At 39.9% G+C, this 20,000-nt stretch overlaps 2 protein-coding genes across 3 annotated transcripts in view; one reads left to right on the top strand and one right to left on the bottom strand.

Moving 5' to 3' along the window:
* LOC137656736 (tRNA (adenine(58)-N(1))-methyltransferase catalytic subunit TRMT61A-like) overlaps positions 1 to 8,915 on the top strand; it is a 33,996-nt gene extending 25,081 nt beyond the window's left edge. Inside the window, exon 7 of the mRNA XM_068390975.1 lies at positions 7,873 to 8,915. Coding sequence (XP_068247076.1) covers positions 7,873 to 8,262 — 390 coding nt within the window. The 3' untranslated portion in view covers positions 8,263 to 8,915. The remainder of the gene's footprint in view (positions 1 to 7,872) is intronic.
* Positions 8,916 to 13,170: 4,255 nt separating this feature from the next.
* LOC137656737 (suppressor of lurcher protein 1-like) overlaps positions 13,171 to 20,000 on the bottom strand; it is a 14,194-nt gene continuing 7,364 nt past the window's right edge. Inside the window, exons 4-7 of one of the 2 annotated variants that reach the window (XM_068390977.1) lie at positions 17,693 to 17,808; positions 17,133 to 17,228; positions 14,930 to 15,137; positions 13,171 to 13,904 (exon numbers count right to left, since the gene is read on the bottom strand). In XM_068390977.1, coding sequence (XP_068247078.1) covers positions 13,646 to 13,904; positions 14,930 to 15,137; positions 17,133 to 17,228; positions 17,693 to 17,808 — 679 coding nt within the window. In that variant the 3' untranslated portion in view covers positions 13,171 to 13,645. The remainder of the gene's footprint in view (positions 13,905 to 14,929; positions 15,138 to 17,132; positions 17,229 to 17,692; positions 17,809 to 20,000) is intronic. The other variant, XM_068390976.1, reaches the window with a different exon arrangement.

Below are 20,000 nucleotides of genomic sequence, written 5' to 3'. Positions count from 1 at the left end.
CATAAGTTCCTGATCTAAAGATTACTTAAGAAAGAGAGTGAGATACGTATTAATTTTGGAAACAAAGGCAGTGGATGGAAAGATCAATATTTAGTAATGAAAGAGGGAATGATGGCTCAAGGCAATTGGTGCAAGTTTATTATCTCATGGTTTATGGTTATTATTAGATTTTTATTTTTATTGTTTGTCCATTAACCCTTTTACCCCCAAAGGACGTACTGGTACGTTTCACAAAAGCCATCCCTTTACCCCCATGGACGTACCAGTACGAACTTGCCAAAAAATGCTATAAAAATTTTTTTTTTAAATATTTAACTTAGCCGGTGAATATATAATAGCTGCTGCTCCAGCGGCTCGACAGAAAACACACACAAAAACTCGCGAGCGATCGCTATGAAGGTTGCGGGTGTGCCCACCAGCGCCAACTATCGGCCAGATACCACACATGCATGTAAACAAGCCTTCAATTCTTCTCTGTCGACCTTGACGACAAGACGTATCAATACTCGCTGTATAACCTGGAGTTTTCTCAACATATTTGGTGAAGTACTTCATTTTGGTTTGAGCTTTCGCAGTGCAGGTGTTTTTCCTCAACTTAAACTCTTGAACTCTTTATTGGACAGATTTAATTGTTGATGACTTGGATTGTTTTTTTTTTAACTTTCTTTGACTAATTCAAAATGGCTGACGCTTCACAAGCCCCTAGATTTCGTAAGTGTAATGCTAGGGATTGCAATAGGCGTCTTCCAAAGGCCTCTCTCGACCCACATACTGTGTGTTCTAATTGTCGGGGTAAAACCTGTCAATTAGGAGATCGGTGTGAGGAATGCGTGGGCCTTTCGGAATTCGATTGGCTCGAATACGACAAGTATTCTCGTAAGCTAGAGAGAGATAGGGTAAGGAGGAGTTCCTCTAGGTCAGTAGATTTTTCCTCTCCACATGCCCCTGAACCTAATCCTTCCCCTGTAGTGGTTGTGCCTGAACCCCCTACTGGCACTCAGGAACCATCGATGCGAGACATGTTACGTGCCATTCATGCCTTGGGTGAAAGAGTGGAATCGTTAGCAACAGATCGTAATCAACTCATGGCTGACGTTAAAGAGCTTAAGTGTCAGAGTGCCACAGCGGAAAATCGTGGGAAAGTGATTAGTGCGCAAAGTGTTGTGAACAATGTTGCGACCGAGGGTTCATCTGTTCGTGCCTGTCGTTCACCTAGTCCGAGACCTCTTGCAAGCTCCCAAGCCCAGGGGAGAAGTAATGTCGTACGACTTATGGGTTCGAGAGGCCTTGATCAGCGAACAGATGTTCCCTCTATGGTATCAGGCGTGTCTCACCAAGATCGACCCTACCATAAGACGAGAGAGACCATTTTCTCCTCGTCATCCGGAGGCTTTTCACATAAGAAACCGTGGAGCAAGGTTTCTAGGCCCCTTAAGCGAAAGTCGGTCCCTTCAGGACAGGTCCAGCGTCCTGGCTGTATCCATTGGGACAGCTCTGACCCTTTGCAGTCATCGGAAGACTGCTCGCCGCCTAAGCAACAACGTTACACAGGCTCAGAGAGTCTTGGTGTAGGCAAGGTTGTGCCGTCTCAGACGTTAACCCCGTCGTTTACCGCACCCATTCCCGTTGATCCTAAATGGGTTGTACTGCAAGACATGCAGATTAAGCTCGCCTCCCTTATGGAAGACTATTCTGCCGATAAGGTTCGCGATGATCTTCGCCGCTTTACTCATCGAGATCCTGACCTTCAGCCGCCCAAACGAGCCTTTGCTCGTCCTGTTGACGTTGGCGTAGCTAAGTCACGTCAGTCACGCTTTGTAGAGCCTCACTCGATGCAGTCACGTGTTGACTTTCAGCCGTATATGGACGTTTAGCCACTTCCTAATGCTCTTGTTGACGTTCAGGACGTTCGCCAACCAGCGGAGTTGCCTTTTTTTGACGCTGAGCGTCAACCACCGCAGTCTAGAGTTGTTTTGACTGCTCAGTCTAGGCAGTCAAAACAGTCTCGAGTTGACGTCGAGCGTCCTCCCGCTCCTGTTGTTGTTGACAGTTCACAGACTGTTAAGCAGTTACATGACGTAGCGTCCTGGACTGCTACTAATACACCAGTGCGTGTGGACTCTGCTTGTCAAGCATTGCCAACCCCTTTGCTTGTTACTCAGCAGTTGTCAGATGAGGATCCTTCAGATGAGGACGTTGCTGACCCTCATCATGATGACCATCCTTCGGATGTAGACGAACCTAGAACGGTTCCTCCATCAATGGACTTTAAGAAAGTCATGTTAATTTTTAAGGAGCTTTTTCCCGAACACTTCATCACTGTTGCTCCTCGTTCGCCACCGTCTGAGTTTGCTCTAGGCTTACCTGCTAACATGCCAGCCTTTACAAAGCTAGTGCTCTCTCGCTCTTCCAAGAGAGCTTTACGACTTTTGGGCGACTGGTTAGAAACCAGGAGGAGTTTGGGGAAGACGGCCTTTGCCTTCCCTCCGTCAAAGCTCTCGTCTAGATCGAGCGTCTGGTATGCCACGGGAGAAGTTTTCGGCTTGGGAGTCCCTGCCTCTGCCCAGGGTGACTTCTCAAGCCTCGTAGACTCTCCCCGCCGCCTAGCCATGAGACGCTCGAAGATTAGTTAGTCCTCCTCGGACCTTGACCATCTGCTGAAAGGCGTATACAGAGCCTTTGAAGTTTTCAACTTCCTTGACTGGTCTTTGGGAGCCTTAAGTAGGAAAATCTCATCGGCTGATAGAGATGTCTCCTTACTGATTATGTCCTGTATGGATAAAGCCATCCGCGATGGTTCCAATGAGCTCGCCTCCTCTTTTACGTCGGGAGTCTTAAAGAAGCGAGAGTCCCTTTGCGCTTTTCTTTCGGCAGGAGTTACTCCCTGTCAGAGATCAGAACTGCTCTTTGCTCCCTTATCAAAGTTTTTGTTCCCGCAACAATTGGTTAAGGACATAGCTTCTTCACTCGTGCAGAAGGACACCCATGACTTGGTGGCGTCCTCTGCTCGCAAAGGGACTCCTTCTACAGTACATCCTTTTATGCTAGACCCAGGATCGACACTCCGGCGTCCAGATTTATTCCGCCCTTTCGTGGCAGAGCTCCCAGCAGGGGAAGTACTCGTGCCGAGGGAAAGAGAGGAAAGAAGAGAGGAGCCAAGTCCTCACGTGGCAGAGTCTGACTGCCCACAGCCTCAGACAGCAGTAGGAGCCAGATTGAAGAGCTTCTGGCAGACCTGGGAGAAGAGGGGCGCAGACCAACAGTCTGTTCGGTTGCTCAGAGAGGGGTACAAAATTCCATTTGTACGCAAACCTCCTCTAGCGACTTCCCCCATCGACCTCTCTCCCAGGTACCGAGAGGAGTCACAGAGACAAGCCCTAAACCTAGAAGTGTCTCTATTGCTAGAGAAGGGAGCGGTGGTGAAAGTCTCGGACCTTCAATCACCGGGGTTTTACAACCGTCTCTTCCTAGTCCCGAAGAAGACAGGAGGTTGGAGACCGGTGCTAGACGTCAGTGCACTCAACGTCTTTGTTACGAAGACAAAGTTCACCATGGAGACCACGAAATCAGTCTTAGCAGCGGTCAGAAAGGGAGACTGGATGGTCTCTCTCGACCTAAGAGACGCGTACTTCCACATCCCTATACACCCAGATTCCCAACCGTTTCTGAGGTTTGTTTTAAAAAATGTGGTATACCAGTTTCGGGCCCTGTGCTTTGGCCTAAGTCCTGCTCCTCTCGTGTTTACGAGGCTTATGAGGAATGTAGCAAAATTCCTCCATTTATCGGGAATCCGAGCCTCCCTGTACTTGGACGACTGGCTTCTCAGAGCCTCGTCCAGTCATCGCTGTCTGCAGGATCTTCATTGGACATTGGATCTGACCAAGGAATTGGGACTTTTGGTCAACCTAGAAAAGTCCCAGCTGATCCCATCCCAAACTATACTGTATTTAGGGATGGAGATTCGCAGTCCAGTTTTTCGGGCTTTTCCGTCTGCCACCCGAATAGAGCAAGCCCTGCTCAAAGTCCAACTGATGTTGAAGAGAGAACGGTGCTCAGTCAGGAATTGGATGAGTCTAGTAGGAACTCTATCATCCCTGGAGCAGTTTGTCTCGCTAGGAAGGTTACACCTTCGACCTCTCCAGTTCCATCTAGCCTTTCACTGGAAAAAGGACAAGACGTTAGAGACGGTCTCAATCCCGGTCTCCGAACCAGTAAAGGCATGCCTGAATTGGTGGAACGACAATATCAGTCTGAGAGAGGGACTTTCCCTAGCAGTTCAGAACCCAAACCACGTACTATTCTCAGACGCGTCGGATTTGGGTTGGGGTGCGACCCTGGACGGTCGGGAATGCTCAGGTCTGTGGACCTCAAGTCAGAGGAGCATGCACATCAACGGCAAGGAGCTTTTGGCAGTCCACTTGGCCTTGATGAAATTCGAGAGTCTCCTTCGAAACAAAGTGGTAGAGATCAACTCCGACAATACCACAGCCTTGGCATACATCTCCAAGCAAGGAGGCACCCACTCCCTCACGCTGTACGAGATCGCAAGGGACCTGCTCATTTGGTCAAGAGATCGAGGCATCTCCCTGTTAACGAGGTTTATCCAGGGCGACTTGAACGTCTTAGCAGATTGCCTCAGTCGGAGGGGTCAGGTAATTCCTACGGAATGGACCCTCCACAAGGACGTGTGCAAGAGTCTTTGGGCGACTTGGGGTCAACCCACCATAGACCTCTTTGCAACCTCGATGACCAAGAGACTTCCAATCTATTGCTCTCCAGTCCCAGACCCAGCAGCAATACACATAGACGCATTTCTCCTAGATTGGTCTCATCTGGACTTGTATGCATTCCCACCATTCAAGATTGTCAACAAGGTACTGCAGAAGTTCGCCTCTCACGAAGGGACAAGGTTGACGTTGGTTGCTCCCCTCTGGCCCGCGAGAGAGTGGTTCACCGAGGTACTTCGATGGCTGGTAGACTTTCCAAGAAGTCTTCCTCTAAGGGTAGATCTGTTACGTCAGCCCCACGTAAAGAATGTACACCAAAACCTCCCCGCTCTTCGTCTGACTGCCTTCAGACTATCGAAAGACTCTCTAGAGCTCGAGGCTTTTCGAAGGAGGCAGCCAGTGCGATTGCAAGAGCGAGGAGAGCTTCTACCATTAGAGTATACCAGTCGAAGTGGGAAGTCTTTCGAGACTGGTGCAAGTCAGCATCTGTGTCCTCGTCCAGTACCTCTGTAGCCCAAATCGCTGATTTTCTCTTACATCTGAGAAAGGTTCGCTCCCTTTCAGCTCCCACGATCAAGGGCTACAGGAGCATGTTGGCTTCGGTCTTTCGGCATAGAGGCTTAGATCTTTCCAACAATAAAGATCTACAAGATCTCCTTAAGTCTTTTGAGACCTCTAAGGAACGTCGTTTGGCAACCCCTGGATGGAACTTAGACGTGGTCCTAAGGTTCCTCATGTCAGACAGGTTTGAGCCATTACATTCAGCCTCCCTGAAGGATCTCACTCTCAAGACACTTTTCCTAGTGTGCTTGGCCTCGGCTAAAAGAGTCAGTGAACTTCATGCCTTCAGTAAGAACATCGGCTTTTCTACAGAAAAAGCCACTTGTTCTCTTCAACTTGGTTTCCTGGCCAAAAATGAACTGCCTTCTCGTCCTTGGCCTAAATCTTTTGATATTCCTTGCTTATCAGAGATCGTAGGCAACGAACTAGAAAGAGTATTATGTCCTGTTAGAGCTCTTAAGTTCTATTTAGCTCGTACTAAGTCACTATGAGGTAAATCTGAGGCATTATGGTGCTCAGTTAAGAAACCATCATTGCCTATGTCAAAGAATGCTTTGTCATATTTTATCAGATTTTTAATACGAGAAGCTCATTCTCACTTGAATGAGAAAGACCGATGTTTGCTTAAGGTTAAGACGCACGAAGTTAGAGCTATAGCAACCTCCGTGGCCTTCAAGCAAAATAGATCTCTGCAAAGTATCATGGACGCGACTTTTTGGAGAAGCAAGTCAGTGTTCGCGTCATTTTACTTAAAAGATGTCCAGACTCTTTACGAGGACTGCTACACACTGGGTCCATTCGTTGCAGCGAGTGCAGTAGTGGGTGAGGGTTCTACCACTACACTTCCCTAATTCCAATATCCTTTTTAATCTGTCTCTTGAAATGTTTTTAATATTGTTTTTTTGGGTTGTACGGAAGGCTAAGAAGCCTTTCGCATCCTGGTTGATTTGGCGGGTGGTCAAAGTCATTTCTTGAGAGCGCCCAGATTAGGGGTTTGATGAGGTCCTGTTTGTATGGGTTGCAACCCTTGATACTTCAGCTCCTGGGAGTCTTTCAGCATCCTAAGAGGATCGCTGGGCTTTGTGAGGAAGACAGACTTACAAGGCAGAGTAATCGTCTAAGTCAACTTCCTTACCAGGTACCTATATATTTGGGTTTTGTTATATTGATAACTGTCAAAAACTCTAAGCATATACGCTGTAAACTTAATTAACTCTGGTCTCTACCCACCGCCTTGGGTGTGAATCAGCTATTATATATTCACCGGCTAAGTTAAATATTTAAAAATGATATTTTAATTATAAAATAAATTTTTGAATATACTTACCCGGTGAATATATAAATTAAAGGCCCTCCCTTCCTCCCCAATAGAGACGCAGCGGGACGAGAAGAATTGAAGGCTTGTTTACATGCATGTGTGGTATCTGGCCGATAGTTGGCGCTGGTGGGCACACCCGCAACCTTCATAGCGATCGCTCGCGAGTTTTTGTGTGTGTTTTCTGTCGAGCCGCTGGAGCAGCAGCTATTATATATTCACCGGGTAAGTATATTCAAAAATTTATTTATAATTAAAATATCATTTTTCCTATTTTTGATAATCTTTTGAGAAAATTCAGGCATTTTCCAAGAGAATGAGACCAACCTGACCTCTCTATGACAAACATTAAGGCTGTTAGAGCAATTTTAAAAAAATATACAGCAAAATGTGCTGGGAAAAAAATAACGCCCTGGGGGTTAAGGGTTGGAAATTTCCAAATAGCCTGGGGGTAAAAGGGTTAACTGCTAAAGATATATGGGATCTTTTGACTGGCCAGACAGTACTACGTTGGATCCTTCTCTCTGGTTATGGTTCATTTTCCATTTGCCTACACACGCACACACCGAATAGTCTGGCCTATTCTTTACATATTCTCCTCTGTCTTCATACACCTGACAACACTGAGATTACCAAACAATTCTTCTTCACCCAACGAGTTACTGCACTGTAATTGTTCAGTGGCCACCTTCCTCTTGTTAAGGGTAGGAGAGACTCTTTAGCTATGGTAAGCAGCTCTTCTAGGAGACGGATACTCCAAAATCAAACCATTGTTCTCTAGTCTTGGGTAGTGCCATAGCCTCTGTACCATGGTCTTCCACTGTCTTGGGTTAGAGTTCTCTTGCTTGAGGGTACACTCGGGCACTCTATTCCATCTTGCTTCTCTTTCTCTTGTTTTTTAAAAATTTTTATAGTTTATATAGGAGATATTTATTTTAAAATTGTTACAGTACTCTTAAAATATTTTATTTTTCTTTGTTTCCTTTCCTCACCGAGCTATTTTCCCTGTTGGTACCCCTGGGCTTATAGCATCCTGCTTTTCCAACTAGGGTTGTAAGTAAATAATAATAATAATAATAATAATAATAATAATAATAATAATAATGGTTGTTAGAGGAGTACAGTATCTAATTGTTAGGGCTTTTATGGCATCCCCACTATCAAATACACCTCTTAATTTTTTATGAGAAACATTATGTTTCACTTTGAGGTTTATAGGTACGCTTGATGTTTCCCAGCTCCTCTAATTCACTTGATATTCTCATCCAGGTGGATCTTGAGTCAAATAAGAAGACAGAAACATTCAAGAAGATGAAACTGGACAACCAAGCATCGGACGATGTTGAAATGTCCGCTGTTGTAAGCACAACTGACGACAGCGCAACTGACAAGATGTCAGTTGAAGAAATCTCCACCGAAAATCTTGAAGCCAAAAGTGTTGTGTCGGCCAGACCAAATCTTTCAAAGAAATATAAAGAAGTTAAGTTTCTGTCGGGTATAACCAATTTGAAAATGCCTGGGCACACGGGGTATCTCACCTTCGCGACGATACCTCCGGGATTGAGGAGGGACAACGTAGTGAGAAACTTGACCGATGTTGAAGATAAATTAAGTGAAGGAGTATCGCCACCCGAAGCATCCCAGGTGGAAGTTCTCTGAAAATCTATTCTTTTACAGTATTTTTTAATGCCATTCAGAAGACGTTACATTGTTCACAAATTTTCTCTATCAGTGAAGACAAAATATATTTACATTTTATGAAAAAAAGAGATCTAGCTGCTTAAGATTTTAAATATACTTTACGTTATTGGTTTTAAAAGTTCATAATTTATCCTAGACTGTTTGATGCATGAAAGGGGATATTTTAGTATTGTATGCATTTAAGAAACTTCCGTGTTTGGCATATTATTATTGTCTGAAGCATTATCCGTAAGTCAATTATAAAAAGTTCAAAGGGCCAGACATAAAGATTTTACCTTGTGTATTGTATTTCGAAGTTTGTATTTATATGATGGATCTTCGGTTTTTTGAAGTCTGACCTATTCTACTATTAATTATAAATAATAGTGTTTGAATAGAACTCTTGTTAAAGGAAAGCGTCAAGAGAGAAATTTACAGTACAAACACAAATATTAGCATTTTATTCTATTCAATTTAGTTTGATATACCAATGTTTTGGACATGTCTATCACCGGGTTCTGTTACATGTATTTATATAAAAGAAATAAAGATAAATTATATAAGTCTAAAGAATACATGTTCAATTAAATAAGAAAACTTTCCTCCTGAAAGCAGTTTCTAAGTTCAAACTAAGTTTGAATTTCTCTATAGAAAATTTTTCATGCGATCTGAGCTTGATTTTAGATCGAACATTACATAGAATACTAAAATCTGTCTGATTATTACCTATGATTGTTATTATTATTTATTATATTTTTATAATTATATATTATAGAATTGTAGGGGGTACAAGGAAGTGTTTTTTCATGGAAAGCAAAATTAGAGCAAGTTAAAGATAATGGGGATGAAAAGAAAAGCAACCTATTGCTTCTGAAGTCTAGAGGTATTATTATTATGATTATTATTATTATTATTATTGTTATTATTATTGTTATTATTACTTGCTAAGCTACAACCCTAGTTGGAAAAGCAGGATGCTGTAAGGCCCGGGTCCCCAACAGGGAAAATGGCCCCGTGAGGAAAGGAAACAAGGAAAAATAAGATATTTTAAGAACTGTAACCACATTAAAATAAATATTTCCGATATAAACTATAAAAGCTTTAACAAAACAAGAGGAAGAGAAATTAGAATAGTGTGCCCGAGTGTACCCTCAAGCAGGAGAACTCTAACCCAAGAGACCGTGGTAGACCATGGCACACAGAAGCGAACCTTTATTAGCTAATGTGTACAATACAGTGTACAAGACACTATAAAGGTGACCCCCTACGTACAATTTCAAAGAAGCGGCAAAAGTTAAAAGGACTGAGGTTTAAAAGGTTTAAAGGTTGCTCATGAATGGCAGAGGCAAAGGACAGTGACATTGCCCTAGCAATCAGGACAATGCCCTAAAGACTGACCATATGATCAGCGCCCAAGCCTCCTCTGCATCCAAGCTAGGACCAGGGAGGGCCAGGCAGTGGCTGCTGATGACTCGGCAGATAGACCTAGAGGCTCCCCCAAACCCCCCAACCTTAGCTCACAAGGATGGTAAGGTTGCAGACACTAATGGCACTAATGAGTCTGAGCGGGACTCGAACCCCCTACTGGCAAACACCAGGCAGAGACGTTACCAATCAGGCCACAGATTAATTTAAATGACATGTCTTTAACTTTCTTTTTAGCGTGTCTCAGTGATTTATAAATGATGTAATTGGGCCTTTTCGTGGGATATTTTCTTCTAACCACCATTCATCCTATACTTTGACTTCGTAGTGATGGGGAGATAGATCTAGTTTAGCTTTCACGTTTATCAGTTGTAAGATTGTGAATTTTTCTCGTTCAAAAGTAGTCTTTTGTTTTGTATATTGTAAGGTATGATTTTAGGTAGCTATTATTCATCATATAGGAAAGTTACTGTGACCTTTTCTGACAAAAATGGTTCGACTCTGTTCTTTTTCTTAGTACAGTAGAGTAACTAGATTTTTAGAAATTCTTTGTTTTGACTACCTCATACTGTTTCCGTACATTTTCAACCTTTATATTTTAACAAATGCTTTTAACCAGATCAACAAGCAACTAGAAAAGCACTCTTATGTAAGTGAAGGTATTACTGTATATGGTATTTTGACCTGAAAATTCTTGATGCAGATAGTTCACCTCTCTGAGCCTTAATTAAAAAAAAAATTAGAAGCTTAAATTTCTATATTCAAATTCCAAAGTTTTTTTCACTATGGAGGCTTGTTGACTAGAATGATTTTCCTTCTATGGAGATTTAGTGTTTCCAGTCCTCTTAGATATTATAATAGTGAATAATTTTTAATGCAGTGGATTAACCATAGTTACTGCGAATTTAGCTGGAAAATTTATTCCCATACATTTTATTCTTAAATCATATTTACAAAATACATACATATACGAAGGCATTTCCCCCAATTTGGTGGGGTAGCCGACATCAAACAAATAAAACAAAACAGGGGACCTCTCCTCTCTACGTTCCTCCCAGCCTAACAAGGGACTCGACCGAGTTCGGCTGGTACTGTTAGGGTGCCACAGCCCACCCTCACCTGTTATCCACCACAGATGAAGCTTCATAATGCTAAATAATTACATAAAAGTTTGGGAACACAAGTGGGAACTTGGTAACATGCAAATAAGCCAACATCAAAATGACCTCAAATTTAATGGATGCTGAATGTTTTCATCTTTTTATGGATGCAGAATTAAACAGTAATATTATTTGATCTGGAACACGTAGGCGACCGCACGTTCAGTGTAAAGAGAATGTTTGCCCTCTAGTCACTCGGGCTAATGCTACTCTTATGTATAGTAAAATTAAGGTCAGGCCTTTGTTCCTAGTTTGAGACTGCCTTAGGAATTTAATAAGTCTGTATCAATTCAGTACCGGTAACAATGTCTGTCACACACCTGTACAAATTTACATAGCATGAGAATGCATTGATAAGGATTCTTGCTGTGGCATGCCTGGGCACTACTGCTGTAAACATATATAAACTGTGATACTCCATTTACTTTGGTTGAGCTTAATATATATTTGTTCCAACACGGTTACTTACCTAGAACTACCTTCTTAGGAGTTACTGGTAACTACCTAACTGACCAGCTTTTTGTATAGTTTACCCTCTTTCCGTTTTCTACGGGGTCAACCTCAGGCAGTGTGATATGTGCCCTGAGGCGACCCGGGGTCGGGAAGCGTGCTAGCTCAGGTCGTCGACTCGACAGTAAGTTTCTGGTCGCGACGTGATCAACATCTTGCCACGCTCTCTCTTACCTTGTGCGACCCTTTGTGTCCCCCGATCCTTTGTGCTTACCGCGTGTTACCCACGTGTTTCCCTTTCACTTTCCCTTTGCATCCTAATATATATATTTGAACTGTACATACATCTGACAAGTTGTGAATACTCTCGATTGATCTGAATTTCTTCTCTCATTTTGAGGTTTTGATTTGATTATATTAGTGTAAGAAAATATCCAGTCATATGCCATGGCTCTCCTAACTCTTAACCCTTTTACCCCCAGGTTATTTGGAAATTTCCAACCCTTAATCCCCAGGCGGTTATTTTTTTCCCAGCACATTTTGCAGTATATTTTTTTTAAATTGCTCTAACAGCCTTAATTTTTGTCATAGAGAGGTCAGGTTGGTCGCATTCTCTTGGAAAATGCCTGAATTTTCTAAAAAAAAAAAAAAATTATAAAAAATATGAAAAAAAAAATAATTTTATTTCAGTTTTTTGCAAGGACGTACCGGAACGTCCATGGGGGTAAAGGGATGGGTTTTGTGAAACGTACCAGTACGTCCTTTGGGGGTAAAAGGGTTATTATATATATTTGAACTGTACATACATCTGACAAGTTGTGAATACTCTCGATTGATCTGAATTTCTTCTCTCATTTTGAGGTTTTGATTTGATTATATTAGTGTAAGAAAATATCCAGACATATGCCATGGCTCTCCTAACTCTTAACACAAAGGTTTGTTGTGAAGCTACCCAAAAACTAAAGAAAAATAAGGTTAACCCTTTTACCCCCAGGCTCTTTGGAAATTTCCAACCCTTAACCCCCAGGGGGTTATTTTTTTCCCAGCACATTTTGCAGTATATTTTTTTTTAAATTGGTCTAACAGCCTTAATTTTTGTCATAGAGAGGTCAGGTTGGTCTCACTCTCTTGGAAAATGCCTGAATTTTCTCAAAAAATTATCAAAAGTATGAAAAATTTTTTTATAGCATTTCTTTGCAAGGACGTACCGGTACGTCCATGGGGGTAAAGGGATGGCTTTTGTGAAACGTACCAGTATGTCCTTTGGAGGTAAAAGGGTTAATATATATATTTGAACTGTACATACATCTGACAAGTTGTGAATACTCTAGATTGATCTGAATTTTTCTCTCATTTTGATGATTTTATTTGATTATAGTACATACATACATACATATACCAAGGCACTTCCACCAATTTTGGGGGGTAGCCGACATCTACAAATGAAACAAAAACAAAAAAGGGGACCTCTACTCTCTACATTCCTCCCAGCCTAACAAGGGACTCAACCGAGCTCAGCTGGTACTGCTAGTAGTGTAGTGTAAGAAAATATCCAGTCATATGCCATGGCTCTCCTAACTCTTGACACAAGGATTTGTTGTGAAGCTACCCAAGAACTAAAGAGAAATAAGGTTAAAGTTATTGAATAGCTTTGTAGGGAGAAACCAATGGGAAATTATGATAGTAGGAGGAAGAAAGGGCTGTGGCACCCTAGCAGTACCAGCTGAACTCGGTTGAGTCCCTTGTTAGGCTGGGAGGAACGTAGAGAGTAGAGGTCACCTTTTTTTTTTTCTGTTTCATTTGTTGATGTCGGCTACCCCCCAAAATTGGGAGAAGTGCCTTGGTATATATGTATGTAGGAGGAAGAAAGCAATGGAGATTGATAAAGTTTCCAGAATGCCATATGGCATTTGCCACACAAGATGCAAGTTGGATTCCCAGCTGGACTGAATTATTTTGAAAAATCACAGCCAAACGAGAGTTATGTAAACCAAATGTCAAACTTCATGTTGTGCTAAACATGATGCTTCTTCTTAGCCCAGCACTGAGTAATATGGCCTAAGTTCCATATATTAATCCAAAGGAAATGCAACTTAGAAAGTATTTAGTCACTTTACACACATCTGAAAGTTGTTCTCGTTATCATTGCCAGTAAACATTGAATTTTTGTTTATCACGTATCATTTTCAGAAGTTAGAACTTAGAGTAAATTTATCTTTATTCAACAAATTGACATGATTCACTTAATCTTATTTTGCTTTTTTATGTATCTTTTTATTGGTCTTGTGAAGATAATTAATTTTTCAGTTTATTTTTGTAATTTCCTACTAGCCTTTTGTCCCTGTCACTATAGGTGCAATAATTCTTCTGATAACATGAGGTTGCTTTGAAATGTCCAGGAACTGAAAATCAGCTGTAAATCCTGTCCCGTCAAATTTGTCGTTGCTTTTAAAGGTGACACGGAAGTACGAAGCATCGCTTTGCATGATTTTTGGTCCATTAGCCCCACAGTAAGGTGGTATCTTCCTGTCAGCTGAAGGAAAGTTAGAAAATTCTAGGGAATCACTGTCTGAAGTCCTGTCACACCTGAAATGAAATTTCTTTTTAGAGGAAAATTTACCGTGATTCCTCAGTGCCTCAAGAAAAGTCAAGTTGAAAGAACTCTGAATAACAGGCATGTTTCAGTGCTAGACTTTATGGCCTAAACATCATAATCACTCACTTACTTAATATTTAATTGAGTATATTAATGATTCTTTGGGAATTCATATTTAATTGAGTATAGTAATGATACTTTGGGATCTAAGAGGAATTCTTTGGTAGGATTTCATAAATATAAAATACATTATCAGGGAGACTTTAATCAAATTTTGAACTTTGTTTTCTAGTAATGTTTGCGTGGAAAGACATGGCTGTTCATACCAGAGTACAGTATTAATAAGTCTTTTGTGACTATTTTGTTCTCATCAGTCGATTTATAGTTTTACGGTGAGGTAATTTACCTAATTTTGCTGTCAATTCCTCTTGTTAGCTTTTTTGATAAATGACTTTTGCCACTCAAGTGTAAGAGAACTATATTAATACTAAAATTTGTTTGTCCTAACTCAAGTGGCATTTTAACCTTTAGGAATGGAGTGGTATCTCACTTTTTCACTTATAGACCTTTTTTCATGGAGTTGCAAAATATTTATGAAAGCCTAAGAAGAAAAAGATAACTTAATTTCCTTGCACTCGCAAGCTTTAGTCAATTTATTAACTTTTAGGAGGTATTAACCCTTTTACCCCCAAAGGACGTACTGGTACGTTTCACAAAACTCATCCCTTTACCCCCATGGACGTACCGGTACGTCCTTGCAAAAAAATGCTATAAAATTTTTTTTTTCATATTTTGGATAATATTTTGAGAAAATTCAGGCATTTTCCAAGAGAATGAGACCAACCTGACCTCTCTATGACAAAAATTAAGGCTGTTAGAGCAATTGAAAAAAAATATACTGCAAAATGTGCTAGGGAAAAAATAACCCCCTGGGGGCTAAGGGTTGGAAATTTCCAAAGAGCCTTGGGGTAAAAGGGTTAAAAAAGAAAAGACTGAACGGTGCACATTTACTTACGGCAAGATTCCCTCTACATCAAAGTACTTGAAGATGAGCCTCACGATCTCTCCGTTTCGCGCGCGGAAGATGTAGTGGCAAGTGGTATCTTGTGGGTAAAATCCTCCTGGGTTAGGCGAGTTTAGGGTGCCATTTCTGACTAGGGTACTGTTGTAGATGAATTTGCAGGTTCCGGGTTTTGTTTGTTGGCCTGATGTTATTCCAAAATCTGATGGATTTATAGCGATTCATATTATTGTACAGTACTACTGCATTACTGTAGTATATCTTGATTCATGCGGAATAAACTCTTTTTAAGACCATTCTCGTACTGAACAAGCTTCCATGGAATAGAACGTACTTTATTAAGATATGTTTGAAGATAACAATTTGTATTAGTAAATACAGTCAACCCTCCTTATTCGCAGTAGTTAGGTAACAGATACAGGCGCGAAAAGCGAGAATCCGCAAATACTTGCTGCCCTAGGTTAGGTTACCTTCTAACCTACTAACTTAATACCCATTGCTTATGCACAATTGACTAACACACTAAATAACCTAATGTACTGCCTAATATTATTTTTACTTGTTTTCTATCACAGTATAAGTATTGTGTTATGAATGAGCACATTTCAGTAAGTGTATAGTACATGTACACACGCGTACTACGTTTAGGGTAAGAATATGGGACACAGTATGAAATATGACTCAGTGCCACGCATACACGTACCTGTAGAATGTACAGTAACAGTAACAACAAATCTTTCCTAAATGAAAACATTTAATGACAAGTGTCATCATCATCATCTCCTCCTACGCCTATTGATGCAAAGAGCCTCGGTTAGATTTCGCCAGTTGTCTCTATCTTGAGATTTTAAATCAATACTTCTCCATTCATCATCTACTTCATGCTTCATAGTCCTCAGCCATATAGGTCTGGGTCTTCCAACTCTTGTAGTGCCTTGTTGAGTTTAGTTAAAAATTTGGTGAACTAATCTCTCTTGGGGATTGTGAAAAGCATATATATGTACAGTGCTATCTCTACAGTACAAGTTAATTAGCTAAGGTAACACTCATAAGTAATTGCTTTTTTCAGCAAGTCGACCCGCACCATTCAAACTCACAGTACTCTACACGTAATTTATAGTACAGTACTGTACATTACTACTATAAAGTACTGTATGGTATTTCATAAACAGTACTGTACTGTAGTTAGTGTAACAGTACAGTAAAACTAAGACACAATGATTACACTAACACTAAAAAAATTGAAAGAAAAGTATCAGTATAAAACTGCTGACCGTTTACATATGAAGTTCAACATCGAAAACCTGAGGCACGATGCAACTCTTCAGCAGTCGAGTGTTTGGGGCATGGGGTATCGTAATGTACGTATAGTATTATAATTTATACTAGAATCGGTATAAACACATTGGATATGTACAGGTTTTTTTACATCACTGAAGCAGGAGATGCCCACGTGAGGAGAGATGATGCTCGATTGAGGCCTAGTCAGTGAGAGAAAGGTTGTTGTGCTGTGTTTAAAGGGCAATGGCATGCTGGGTACAAAGGAGTGTGTTCAGTTTGAAATCGGGCCGTGAGAATTCTTATCGTAAAACTGGGTATATGTTTTACGGTTCTCTTTATCGTCAATGACCGAATCCGCGAATATCGAGGGCTGACTGTAAATTACGACCATTTGCAGTATGAATATGTAAATGGAAGTTGAAACATTTAATTCAATGAAATGTACTTTTAAAAGATATAATTTCCTCTCAAAGTTACCATGTGAATAGCATTAACAAAGCCAGAGTTATAAGTTTTTCTGGTGACGTTTAAGCATGAAAGCATGACATGGCATTTGGGGTAGACTTACAAATACTAAATTTAGTAATGGCGATGAAAAAAGGACACATGTCCTGTAGATTATTGTAAAACAGAGGAAAGTAAAATAATTAATACCAAAGTATTGGTGCGTAGACAAAAAAAGCAAGGTACATTTTATTTTAAATTTTATGATATTTAAACTGCAATAGTTTAAGGAATAAGGACTATTTGGCAAAGGACCAGATGAAATATGCGAAACATATTAGTAAGACGTGAAGGTATACTGGTAACTTTTGTGTAATTGAAGTGGTATTTCAATCAGTTTCATTGGTGTGCAATTATTTTGTATACATTGTAAATAGAAGTGTGTATGAAGAAAGAAAATCACAATACTTGCCTTTGACAAATTTGAACCGTACAGAGAATCCATACACGAACGGGTGGGGAAGTCTGGTCAAAGGATTTGCGCCAGATTTGAAAACCACTTGCATACCTGCAAATGTAGGGTTTATACTCATTGTTGCTTGTACAGTCATCTTGCATGTGATGTTCTTTTAGCATCCAGACTGGATACTTAAGTCTTGCTAATAGGACTAGCTTTTCCATTCTCATCATGAGTAGTCAAAATGTTGATTTATGTTAAATTTTATACTTTAAACAGTGTTAGTAATTGACTACTACTACTACTTCTTAGCTGGAAAAGCAGAATGCCACAAACCTTATGGCCCCAACAGAGAAAGCTTTCTAATACCGTAAAGGAAAAATAAGTAAAAAATAAACTATAAAAGAAATAAAATACAAAGCAAAGTAGAAAATACAAGTAACATAAAGTTAAGAAATGAGGATAATGCCCCTCTCGTAAACCAAAAGAAACATGCACAAAATTGAAGCTTCCAAAGGTCTACCTATTCACCTATTTGACTATTAACTATTTTTACTACTATTAACTACTATTACCTGACTTGGACGACATCACGGGAAGTGGAACTGAAGACCCACAATAGTGATCGATTTCTCTTCGGATCGTGTTGTTGTTCATGTTGTAAATGGCAACGAAGTCTGTGTGCAGACACCTGCCGTGATACAAGGGAGAAGGTTTTTTTTCTTGTTTTTTAACTCGTGCTAGCAGTAAGTTTGTTATGTTGGATATGTGTTTGTTTGATGGAGATGTTAGTGGCTGTGGTTTGGTTATACTGCAGATTTTATATACATACATAAATACATATACCAAGGCACTTCCCCCAATTTTGGGGGGTAGCCGACATCAACAAATGAAACAAAAATAAAAAAGGGGACCTCTACTCTCTACGTTCCTCCCAGCCTAACAAGGGACTCAACCGAGTTCAGCTGGGGCATAAAAAAATTAGAATAGCGCCAACGTTATCCCTGCGTGTCGTAAGAGGCGACTAAAAGGGACGGGACGAGTGGGCTGGGAACCCCCTCTCCTGTATCTACATCCTATGAGACATCGACAGATTTTATATACTGTGTTTTATTGGGGTTTGCAATGCTGTATTTTCTTACTAGTGGGGAAGTAAGTGCTCTGTGGATTTTAACACGGCTAATAGATATTGTCGTAATTGAATTAATTCTGTGATACTATGATACTATGGTCAATTCTTTTTAGTGAGGCAGATTTGTACCGACTGGCAGGGGGTGCCCCTTTTAGCTCGGAAACGTTTCCTGATCGCTGATTGGTTAGACAAGATAATTCTAACCAATCAGATAGCAGGAAAATTTTCCGAGCTAAAAGGGCATCGCTGCGAGTTGGTGCAAATGCGCCTCATTAAAAAAGATTGAGTATAGTGGTCCAGAAGTTGCATTTTGAACTTACAATCATCATTAAAATCATGCTTATGTGATTTATGAATTTTTCTTTCAATAGGAAGGAAATAGAGATGTTGGTTTTATCGAATGAAAAAAATTGTTATTGGTTTTCTTTATTATTATTATTATAATCATTATCGATAGTGCATGTGACCCATCAAAAATAATAGCTAAGCATTTAGAGTTATCCACATGTGATCACACACCCTTCTCTCACCAGGGTATAGCTGCTACTCTCTCTTCTGTCCCCGAGGAATGGTGATTGGGCATGACTGGATATATATATATATATATATATATATATATATATATATATATATATATATTATATATATGTATATATATATATACATATATATATATATATATATATATATATATATATATATATACATATACAGTATATATATATATATATATATATATATATATATATATATATATACGTATATATATATATATATATATATATATATATATATGTATATATATATGTATATATATATATGTGTATATATATATATATATATATATATATATAGAGTATGTATATATATACAGCATGTATATATATATATATATATATATATATATATATGTGTGTGTGTGTGTATACAGTATATCATCAGCAGCCAATACTAGTCCACTGCAAATCAAAGGCCTCAGACATGTCCTTCCACTTGCATCTGTTTATGGTCTTTCCGTGCCATTCCACACCCTCAAACTTTCTTAGTTCGTCAATCTATCATCATCTCTTCCTTCCCCTGCTTCTTTTATAATCTGTAGGGACCCATTCTGTTATTCCTAATGTCCATCTATTGTCTGTCATCATTATATGTCCTGCTCATGTCCATTTCTATTTCTTGCATATTATTAGAATATCTGTTACAATATTTAGTTTCCTCTTGTATCCGTGTTAGTCTTCTTTTTCTTCTATTGTTATTCCCATCATTATTCTTCTCATACATACATACATACATATACCAAGGCACTTCCCCCAATTTTGGGGGGTAGCGGACATCAAACAAATGAAACAAAACAAAAAAGGGGACCTCTACTCTCTACGTTCCTCCAGCCTAACAAGGGACTCAACCGAGTTCAGCTGGTACTGCTAGGGTGCCACAGCCCACCCTCCCACATTTCCATTCTTTTCATAGCTCTATGAGTTGTAACTATCTTAAGTTGTAAGACTTTAGTAAGGCTCCAATCATTTTATGCATAAGTTATTACTGGTAGGACCATCTCATTAAGTATTTTTCTTTTTAGAGAAAGTGGCATTTTAATTTTCATAATCTCACTTTGTTTACCAAATGCTCTCCATCCCATGCTTATCCTTTTAATTTCGGTCTGAATTCCTGGGAAAACACTGTCTGAAAAACACTGTCTGTCCTAAGTATGTATATTCATTAACAATCTCTAGAGGTTCATCCATAGCTCG

This window comes from Palaemon carinicauda, chromosome 17 (assembly GCF_036898095.1).
Source record: "Palaemon carinicauda isolate YSFRI2023 chromosome 17, ASM3689809v2, whole genome shotgun sequence".
NCBI lineage: Eukaryota > Metazoa > Arthropoda > Malacostraca > Decapoda > Palaemonidae > Palaemon > Palaemon carinicauda.
The sequence above is the reverse complement of the archived record's forward strand: the minus strand, read 5'-3'. Positions and strand labels throughout refer to the sequence as shown.